Source organism: Orbicella faveolata, unplaced genomic scaffold, assembly GCF_042242905.1.
Source record: "Orbicella faveolata isolate gen_17 unplaced genomic scaffold, um_ofav_v1 contig_26, whole genome shotgun sequence".
Taxonomy (NCBI): domain Eukaryota; kingdom Metazoa; phylum Cnidaria; class Anthozoa; order Scleractinia; family Merulinidae; genus Orbicella; species Orbicella faveolata.
The window spans coordinates 10,200,576-10,211,059 of NW_028301554.1; the positions used below are offsets into that span (position 1 = coordinate 10,200,576).

Here is a 10,484-nt window from a genome sequence, read left to right on the forward strand (position 1 = left end):
CGGGGATCACTCGGAGAACGCTCGGTAAATAGTCGTAACAACCTCTCAGTGAATCATAACTTTGTAGTTCGTTGTTTTGAAAGGACCATGAGAGCCTTATTAATTTTAAATTTTATTTGGATCTTTTCTCCTCTTGAGTCTAAGCATCCACCCGGTCATTTGGAACCTTTAGGATCTCATCAGCCGCCGCTAGGTTCGATAGAGATCACTGACTTCGTTCCGTCATCTCAAGATTTCTTCGAACAATATGCTCTTCCAGGTGAACCTGTGCTTTTCAAGGGAGCAGCGAAAAAGATGCCCGCTTTTTCTAAATGGACAGATGAATATTTAAGGTATGATAAAAAACACCTGATGTTTTTATCTGACTCGCTAATTTCTGAATTGATGGACGATAAAATTGAAAAGTCTACTGACTTTTTTTGGAATTTGTTTCTGACTTCCAGACTGAAAGTTAATTAACTCAATTTTATTTAGCTTGAGTTCCTTCCCCTGATCTTTGGCTACTTGTACTTGTTGGTTTTTAGAAATTCCTACATACACGAAAGACATATTTTATTTGTTCGATATTTGTTCGACAGGTTTTTACTTGTTTTCATGTTGAATAGGAGCCGTGAGTTTTTACATTGAGGTTAAATTTCGTCTAAAAGGCTATAGGGAACATACAGATTGTTTGGTTTAATATTGTGTTCTTCAAAGTTTACAGGAAATGTCTTGAATGTATGATGGAACTTTTGAGCAAGAGAGATTATTATTATTTGTTCAAGAAATTAATGAACTGAAATTTAGATTGAAGTACCTGTAAAGAATATTGAAAATTGATATGCATTCACGCACAAGCCAATAGGAAATTCTCTATTTCAGCTCATCTATTATTCACAATCATTTTGTCGAACAACTGACAACAGTCACAAAATAACATATTCATTAGTTACCTAGGTAACAGTGTGTTCTGCAGAGTATTTTTATAGATTTCACTTTAATTTATTCTGAATCATTTTTAACAGAACTAAGAATTAAGGTTAATTCTTGATTTTAACAACAAAAACTTTTAATTGGTAAGAAAGAGATCAAATTTAAATTTCAAAACATATTAAGAGAAGGAATGTATAAAAGATACAAAGTGGAATCTTTAGTGTGTAAATATGAGAGTTTTTATATTATATAATATTTCACCTACATTGTCACTTTTTAAGAGAAACATTTGCAAACTTGACCTGGATGTTTTGACTGATAGTTGTGGTAGTAATTTGCACTTTATATGCTGTCTTTTTAAATTATGTATTTCTGTCTTATATATCTTATGCATTTTTATCTTATTTATATTTTTATATTGTAAATATCTTTGATTAGCTTATAGATTCTAATCTTTTATGTTATAGTGTCCCCATTTAGTGGTTTTGATACTGCTGTTTTAGTCTGACACTTAAGTAAAATTACTTACTTACTTACTTACGTTTTTATTATGAAGTGTAATATAGCAAAAAATTCCGGTTATGAGCCGTGGCCAGGTTTATACAACTTCATAAGAGGTTTTGTATGGGCTTTATGAATGGAAGGGGAGGGGGGTATCGGGGAAGGGCTTGGAAACAGTCTAGAAAAGTGAAGTAAGCTGTTGACACCAACATCCAGTCAGCAGTATAAAAAGAAGTTTTGTGTTCTTGCAAACAAGCACAGATGTTGTTGTATGAAGCTTCCTCGTAATGGCAAATACTGACCACTGATCTGTGGCATGACGTACACAAATTAAAGGATGGCTTATTTCTGGGGGATTATATGGGGGACGTATAAACAAGGGGGGTCTATAACCTGAAATTTACAACGTATGATTTGGAAAGATGTCTGCTATATTAATTATTGTTTAGCCATTGTCCCAGATACAATAATATCTGATCATCACTTCATGTCACAAAGAATGCATATCATCCTACATGCCATGTTGCTCAGTAACCGTCACTAAAATCCAATGGCTGCCAGTCTCAGTTTAAGCAAAAATATCACTTGAAAATAATACAATGTAAAACACTAATTAAAAAGAAGTTTGAAATTATTTTCTTCACCTTACAGAAAGTCAATTGGCTCAGCAACACCAACCCATTTGAAATTTTCAGTGTAGCTACATACTTCAAGGAAAGAATTTCCACAGAGTTTCAATTAAGACCCTCATTAAACCAGCATAATTAATGGCATTTCACCATGTAAAATAATTAAAATTTTAGGTTTGAATCTTCCATAACTGGGACCACCTTTTCCATACATTCTTAAATTGAAAATATTACACTTTTCAATTAATTCTTAATGGACTCTCCTTCTTTTAGTGAGAATTTTGGACAAGAGGCTATTGATGTTGAAGAAGGTAAAAAAGAGAACAGATCCCTTGCTACATTTAATTTCAAGTTGAAAGACTTTATCATGCGTTATAAGAATGAGGATATTTACATGGTTGAATCTCTTCCAGTAAAAATGAGAGGTACTAACAATATATTATATTATTAATTAATCAAATGACTCCTTAAGTTTACTGAGCTTACAATGCATTACACATTACATGAATATTATAACTTCTTTCATTTCGCGACAATTTACTAATTGCGGTGTCACCAATGGTGTTCCCCTTTAAGAAATCAAATTTATCACTTGGCTTCATGTGGGACACATGATTTTCTTGGAAAAAATAAAATTGAAAGAAATACTGAGATAGGACTAGCACTTCAAACACTAAAGATTTTTTAATTAGTGAATACAAATGAAATTATAATGTTCAGTATTTTGCACATGATAAAGTCAGCACTCAGTTCTTGAGCTAAAATCTGATCCTGCATGTAGTCAGGATTTAAACAGATCAGAGGAGTGTTGATTTTGTAATTAGTAATGAGAAAAAAAAACAGTAGAATTCTGAAAGTAATGCCCCTCCCCCTCAAAAGTGATGCTTTCATGAATTGAAGTAAAATTGAGCACATTTCCTTTTTACACTCCAATTGCATTCTAAATCCTAAAAATTAAAAGGCCTTCAAAATTTAACTATCAGTCCCTTCAAAAACGTAAATGATATGTACTGTATTGTGCCAGGCAAGAGACATATACTGAACTTTTCATGTCACATTAGATACCTTTTTGTGTGAGATGGCTGCTGATGATATTACAAAAAAAATGCTTTTAATCATCCAAAAGTATCCTACCCAGAAGTAGCAGCCCTTGCTAAATCCCAATATGAATGGATCCTAAACATTACATTTGGAATTTTATGGTAAATTGTACAGTGATCGTTCCATGATTACATAGAGCAGTAAACATTTCCAGTCAAAGCTTATAAAATATTACAAAAATGAACCTGAGGCTGTTTCCATTTGCAAAACATTTGTACAAATTTTGGTTGGAATTTAAAGGAGACCTGACTTTTCAGTTCAGTCCACTGGAAAAGTTCACGAAGAAATGATTTAGCTTCTGGAAAGGTAGTCCTGTTTTTCCATAAATAATGCTTCTCTGATTTGAGATTCATGTTCTGTTTACCTTTTTGGGTGAGTGCGAGAGTGATCTTTAAGTGTGCTTAAGTTTCAAGCATTTTGACTTTTACAGCCTCACCTTAACATCTCAACCGAAATGGACACTGCATTGATCAGAGAAACTTCAAATGAAATTTTCAGGAATTTTGTGTTACTTATAAACAAGCGGAGTTTACTTCATTGGCCATTTGATGGTGGAAGACTTGAGATTGCAGCCCAATATTTAAGAAATAGAAAACATGTACCTTGTTTCTATCGAGTTTTAGTATAAATCTATAAGCAATCTATCACAAATGCTGTTCTCTGATTGGCCACGCTATTCACTATCTATTCTGTGATAGATAGTGAGTAGCATAGTAGTGTACCCTTGTTAACAAAATGACAGCTGCTTCTTGGCGTTTTTGAAGTGTCTATGAATTGGATTTAGATAAAGTTTTGAATGAATAGTAGATTTATACTAAAACAATTAGATTATTCACTCTTGATTTCTATGCGTGATAGAAATCTTGAGCTCATAATCTAATTGTTTAATAGAAACACAAGTGGAAGTTTGGGAGAACGAGAAATGCTGTGGGAACACGAGCCGACAGGCGAGTGACTTTTCACAGCTTTTTTGAGTTCTCCCAAACTTTCATGAGTGTTTCTATAACTTGATAGAAACAAAAACCGCGAAAAAAAAAGGAAAACAACTTGTTTACTTTGATCATCAAAATGTAAATTCTCTTTACACAAGCCATCATTATGTCAACAGTTTGTGCTAGTTCTGTGTTTCTATTAGGTTATAGAAACACAATTTTCAACCAATCAGTGCACATATTTTCTTAGGGCTGTTTTCTAATGTTAAATATCAACTTGAATCAATTAATTTACAAATTTAACTAATGATTTCACCAACAATGTTTGTGTTAGAGGAATATGCACTATTAAAGAGCATTGGTTGCGGGGGATTTACCAATATGCTCCAAGATGCTGTAGTTTGGTTCAGCAGTGGAGGAACCAAGTCAGTTCTTCACTATGACGCTGTGGATAACATCAACTGCCTGTTTGATGGAACAAAAGAGTTACTTATGATTAACAAGGTAGATTTATTGTACAGGTCATTTGATGACAGAGCCAGATCTGAAACCAAGTGTTGCTCAAGGTTAGATGACAAGGCTGAACAACAGTAATGGTATTCATTACAAATTATCCTGCAAAATAATCTTGGTGAAAAGAAATGCTGTGAGTCTGTGGGCCATTCTTCCTATGACACTTGCGCACAGGGAATCATAATAGTTGTATTAATCACGCACATGACATCTTTGAGATATTGCATACAACTACCATGATTCCCTGCGTGTGCATCTCATAGGGGGAATGGGGTTTTACCTTGTGCCCCAGGCTTCAAGAGATCTTTGGTTTCCAATGTATTTTTAATTCCTTCACTTTTGTGTGGTTTGGAGGCTTTGGAAAAATTGGTTGGTGAGGAACTAACTGTTGGAGCTGATAGACCATCTGATTCCCCCAATCCCTCAAATTACAGAGTTAGAGTTCTTGCAAATGTTGTATTTAACAAATGAATTTGTGACTTCTTTTGGAGGCTCAGTGTTATGGTTATTGTTGTAATCATTTCAGTCTCATCTTCTGCAAGCACATATTGACAAGGTAAATGGAGCATTCTCCAGTGTTGATGTGGATAAAGTTGATATGTACAAGTTTCCAGGGTTACAGACTATCCCTTATTACAAGGTTCTCATGGAACCAGGCGACTGTTTGTTCATTCCTGCACGGTGAGTTAACCTTGTTTCATTTTACAACATATTTTAACCATGTGGTAATAGTAGTAATTTATTGGTGGAGTAGATATTATAGAGCATCTTGTCTGTCTTGCCTTGAGCATTTATGTCTCTAAACCAAGTGTAGACCATGTTAACCTCTCTTAACCAGACACCTTGCTGAAGTGGGCCCTGCATGTTCCAAGCTCTTTGGTTCATTGCAAGGGATAAGGCTGGTGCAGATCTAGGGGGGATTCAGTTTAACCCCCTAGATTTAAAATAATTAGACATTAGTAAGAACCCTTTGACTTGGTCTCAAAATGCGGGAAATCCCATTTCCAAGGACCTCAATTTTAAAACTTTTCCATGGGATGATGCCCTCAGACACTCCCTACAGGCAACCGCCTTCGGCGGTCCGTCTCTCAAACCCCCCCTTCTCTAAAATCTTGTATCTACCCCAGATAAGGGGACAGTGTCAGAACAGTGGTGAGGGAACAGTGAAACATCTCATATTTGTTTCCCTTTATTACCTTTTGGCATACTCTCTTTTGTTATTTTCTCCCTATCTCCAGGTCTGGAAATGACTTATACATACTTAGATATATACCAAATAACTCAGGACTGTGTTTGCAGTCCATTTCTTCACCTCCCTCTATGATAGACATCTTTCCAAGGAGGATGGTCACTAAATCACTATTTCTTCAAAGCAAGTTTTATTAGTCCCTGAGGACTTGACTGTTTCTTGCTGGACATATTTATTCGAAATAATGTGAGTTGCTAAAAATGCTGTGGTTTTTAGGTGGGTTCACCAAGTACGTTCTTATGGACAACGCAACCTAGCTGTGAATATTTGGTGGGCGCATTTTGTGAAGTTCAACCAATCAGACTGTGAAAGTAGCCCTTACAAAGACAAAGACTTAATTCCACTAAGTCAGTTTGACTTTCATCCGCAAGAGGCAATAAGGTAGGTATGGATTTTGATAAATGTTTTGCTAATTAAAAGCGATTTTAGACCTGGGGGAGACTCTCATATGAAAAGGTCAGGGATGCTTGTCATCTTGCTTAGAGAGATAAATCAAGGATTGTGGTCTCACTTAGGGTGTTGATGGCAAAATACCACTATTTTTAGCTGTCAAAGTATCCTTTAGGGTGCACTCAAAGAAATAATAATAAAAGAAATACTCTTAAATTTAGGCTCAATTTCTGCCGGTCTCTTTAGTCCGATCTGTTAGCGTGGGTTCCTTTCCCAAACAGCAGCTAGTAATCAAACCTATACTGTTTTAAGTGGTATCTTTTAGGGGTCTAACAAAGCTCGAGCCACACCCAGATTGGTCTCCTTCAGGGGTTTAGTTCAAATTTTCCAATGAGCATCTCCGACCTTTTCATATGGGAGTTCCCCCATCCCCAGGGATTTAGCCATGTTTATGTATGTTGGAAGACGTTTTGTCACACTTCTTTCTTTTTACATTAAAACAGGTGCAAGATAGCAAATAATTTTGTTGCCAGTGATAGCTTAGGACATCATAGATGAATGAGAAATTATGTAACATTGCGCAGTCTCTCTTAATCCCTATTTGAAGTATTTCAAAAATCTACTTGCCTGGCAATTTTTGACATCCTAATCATTGGCAATGTCAACAAATATCACTAAAGCTTTTTAAAATCCTCTGCATTTGATGTTACTATACAGAGAAGTGTGTGGTCAAGGCAGTTCTCAAGGGAGATGACATTTTAGAAGATGTTCCTTATTGATTCTTATCACTTGAATTTAAATCAATGTGAAATTGTATAGAGAGCTTAGTTTTTGATTTACCTAGTTCCCTGGCCTCAGTATTTCACTATAGTGAGTCCTTTTTGGGTCATGTGCATGGCCGTTCATTGCAATTACATCACCAAAATGAATTGCCAATGAAAGCCGAACAGGAACTAGACAAGTTTATGAGCAGACCTTGAAATTAACAGCTGAGGCTATTTCATTTCTAGTGGTAACCCTAATGACAGCAATCAATTCTTGCAAATTTGACACAAACTGCAGTAGATAATTATTAAAATATTCTCTTGATATGCCTGGTATTTTTATCAGGCAAGGGACTCTGCAAACCATGGGTGAAAAACCAGTCAATTTAGAGCAGTGGCTAGAATTAATCCAGGTAAGATTTGACAAAATTAACTGATTATTTTTGTGGGGGAAATTTTGCAATGTTCAGATCAGTAATTACCCGGGGAAATTAATAATGTAGGTAAGGTAGGTAAAGGCTTGATATGAGCCAAGTGCACCCCCCCCCCCCAACATTAAGTTTGCTGATACCCATTTATGGTGGAGAGAAGCACTTTGAGAGTAAAGTGTCTTGCCCAAGAACACAACATAATGTCCGCCCGAACCCGTACCGTTCGATCTGGAGATGAGCACACTAACCATGTCATGAGGCCGCCGTGACTCCCAATTAATGTTCTTGTCGTCATTTCTTCTCACAACAATGTGTAGCTTCAAAATTTCAATGCTGTGTGCTACTTGCTCATATTGCTTCCTTACATATTGCTTCGTAACTAATAATGATAAATAAGTTGTATAACCCCGGTTTATTTATTTCATACATGTGCAGTAGAACTTCTTCAATACAGACACCATACGGACGAAAGAAAGTGTCCGTATTCGAAAGTTGTCCACTTTACAGAGGTCACATGAATTATATGACTTCACTTCAGAAGCAGCCTCACAATCAGTTAGTTGGGGCTCAGCGCTAAAACACGGTAGAGCAAAAAAAGGAGAGAGCGACTTGGTGCGGCTTGAGGCTTGCTCTTTGCGCCACGCTTCTCCCCTATTTTTTCGTACGCCATATTTTCGCGCTGTGCCCCAATTAACTGAACGCCTGGAAGAGGCAAAGAGGTTTAATAGGCTCCACTCTATAATATATAGTATAAAGTGCCCTTCAAGTCAAAACTGAACCAAGCACGTCTTTGGAGTTCATTTATTAATCTTTTTTTTAATAGACAAGTTGCCGGGACTACGGGAACTGTCCATTAAAGAGAGTTGTCCGACTCCTTACATCCTCCTTCTTATATCTTCTTTCGCCATGGACACAGCCACTATGTTCTGTCGTGACCAAATTGCAGAACTTTTGCAGTTGTTGTTAAATGGTTTTAAAAACTGGCCATGAAGGGTTCATGCATTGTTGTTGTTTTTAGGCGGAAGCATCTGGTCGTGAGGAGGAGCTTTCACTGATTCCAAGGGATGTATTAGAACAGGTAATGAATTCTGATTTTGACGCCCATAATGTTGCTGAACATCTGAACTAAACCAATTTCCGAAGAAGGAAATATTTCTGTGGAAGGAATTATGTTTTGAAAAGTTTTCCATCAAAAATCTTGATTTATGACCATAGAAATGATCCATTACTTCCTTAGTAGGATGTCACTATTGAGGGCGTACATTTTTTTGTGGGGGGGGGGGGGGGAGGGGAGGTATTCGCAAGCTATGCCATCCTTTGCGTAAGAAGCTCCTCCAGACTTTTTCTTTTTCACTCCTCTGCCTCGTGCTCTTCGCACTCAAGTTTAGTGCGTTGCAGAAATTTTTCGCTTTCCATGCTCGGCTTACGCAGCTCGACCTTGTGGACAAGTCTGAAGGTTTCTCTTGAGTAGCAGTAGTAGTAGTAGAAATCTTTAATGAGGATACCAACATCACAGTAGAGTGGTTTACAGAAGGGTCCTCAGTGCTGTGTTCTGATGATTCTTATATTTTGATGTGCAATTTCGCCAAGTGGACAGGCCAGGGTCGACAGACCAACAAAAACGCGCGAGAAAAACCCGTTACAGCCATGTTGGCTTTTTTGCTGTTTTGTCGTTCCAAAACAGCTGAACACGCGAGACAGTTAGTTTGCATAGAAGTCTTTAGAAACAACAGCTTTTGGAGGTAGATTATTCCGTTTTGCTTCACTCTGACTTCTGCCTTTTGTTTTGTTGTTGTTGTTGTTGTTTTCTATTTGTTTACTTGTTGCTCTGTTTCTTTTTCTGGAAGAATTTCCACGAAATCGATAGCAACAAAGATGGTTTCGTGTCTTCAGAGGAGATTTACGACGTCAAATATGATGAGCTTGAACGACTGCTCGGCTACGTAGAGGAAGACGAAGAACAAGACGAGGAAGATAACGTGGATGGAACAGAGGAACAAGACACACAGCCTGAAGAAACATCAGAACACAGCACTGAGGGAAAAACTGATAACACAGATCACAACCATATGGAACTGTGATAGCCTCTTACTTAGTTGCTGCGTAGGCATTCAGGACAAAGGAGCCGTGTTACAATATTTTAAGTCATTTTTTGGTGTGAAAAGTACGTTCACATTGAAGAAAACCTAAAAATGCCGTAATATTTTGGTAAGGTACTGAAGAAAAACACCAAAGAATTAAGAATAAATCGGCAGAGACAAAATTGAAAAAATTGGTTAATTCTTTGTAGTTGTTCCACTGTGACGAAGTTCGTTTAAACAGGAAAGCTTTAGCTAGCTTTGCAGCCCAGCCAGGTTATCTCCCGAATTCCTACACAAGACGAATAACCTATTATTGAAATGGTCTAACTTCGATAAATGCTATTAGATAAATTCTATTGACATGCATTTGGCGAGTATTAGAGATTCTTATATTTTGAGGGAAAAGCTGATAACACTGATATCTACACGTTTTAGAGTTCCCTCCCTTTCCTTGTAAGTCTAACCCGTGCCCCAGGCAGGCTTTTAAATTAGACCATGGATTAAACAGGAAAAAGTAGTATATTTAATGAAAAGAGGTATTTAATTACGGAAGGCTATAAAGAGTTCAAAGCAGTGCATATTGTTGTTCCATGTTGTAAGAAAATATAGATCATTTTTGTCTTGCGGAAAGTTAAAACTTTCAGTTGTAAAGTAATGTCTTAGTAATAAAGAACATTAAAGGTTATGTTTGTAGCTCTCAATTTTCTCTCTTATCTTTAAAAATAAAAAACAAATCAGGGTTTATACGAACCTTGAATTCACTGCCTTGAAACTCCGTAACATTTATTTATAACTATACAGGTGAGATTACGTATATAGCACATTACGTATATTACATCCAGAGTTTATCCTAAACTCAAAATGTTAAACATGATCGCGCCCTTTCTTAGCCAAAGAGTTCTACTGAACATATATAAACAAACTATATTACCCATCCTAGATTACGGGTGTATCATATGGGGTGTCTGTGGAAAAAGTAAT

The 10,484-nt window shown here is 36.6% G+C and overlaps 1 protein-coding gene across 2 annotated transcripts; it reads left to right on the forward strand.

Annotated features, from left to right (window-relative positions):
- The first annotated feature begins 14 nt into the window (after nt 1–14).
- LOC110053344 (bifunctional peptidase and arginyl-hydroxylase JMJD5-like) lies at nt 15–10,204 on the forward strand. Of its 2 annotated transcripts, none has more exons than XM_020759570.2 (8): nt 15–332; nt 2,316–2,467; nt 4,410–4,579; nt 5,115–5,269; nt 6,054–6,218; nt 7,338–7,404; nt 8,441–8,500; nt 9,270–10,204. In XM_020759570.2, the coding sequence occupies exons 1-8, from the start codon at nt 88–90 to the stop codon at nt 9,501–9,503; spliced, it is 1,248 nt and encodes a 415-aa protein (XP_020615229.1). In that variant the 5' UTR covers nt 15–87; the 3' UTR covers nt 9,504–10,204. The 2 variants fall into 2 exon arrangements, with proteins under 2 accessions (XP_020615229.1, XP_020615230.1); XM_020759571.2 differs by having other exon boundaries at nt 2,316–2,353.
- The last annotated feature ends 280 nt before the right edge of the window (nt 10,205–10,484 follow it).

Coding starts and splice junctions, on each gene's coding strand:
- LOC110053344 (XM_020759570.2), top strand. CDS start 88: ATGAGAGCCTTATTAATTTTAAATTTTATTTGGATCTTTTCTCCTCTT. Junction 5,270..6,053: donor TGTTTGTTCATTCCTGCACG/GTGAGTTAACCT, acceptor TGTGGTTTTTAG/GTGGGTTCACCAAGTACGTT. Junction 8,501..9,269: donor CAAGGGATGTATTAGAACAG/GTAATGAATTCT, acceptor TTTTTCTGGAAG/AATTTCCACGAAATCGATAG.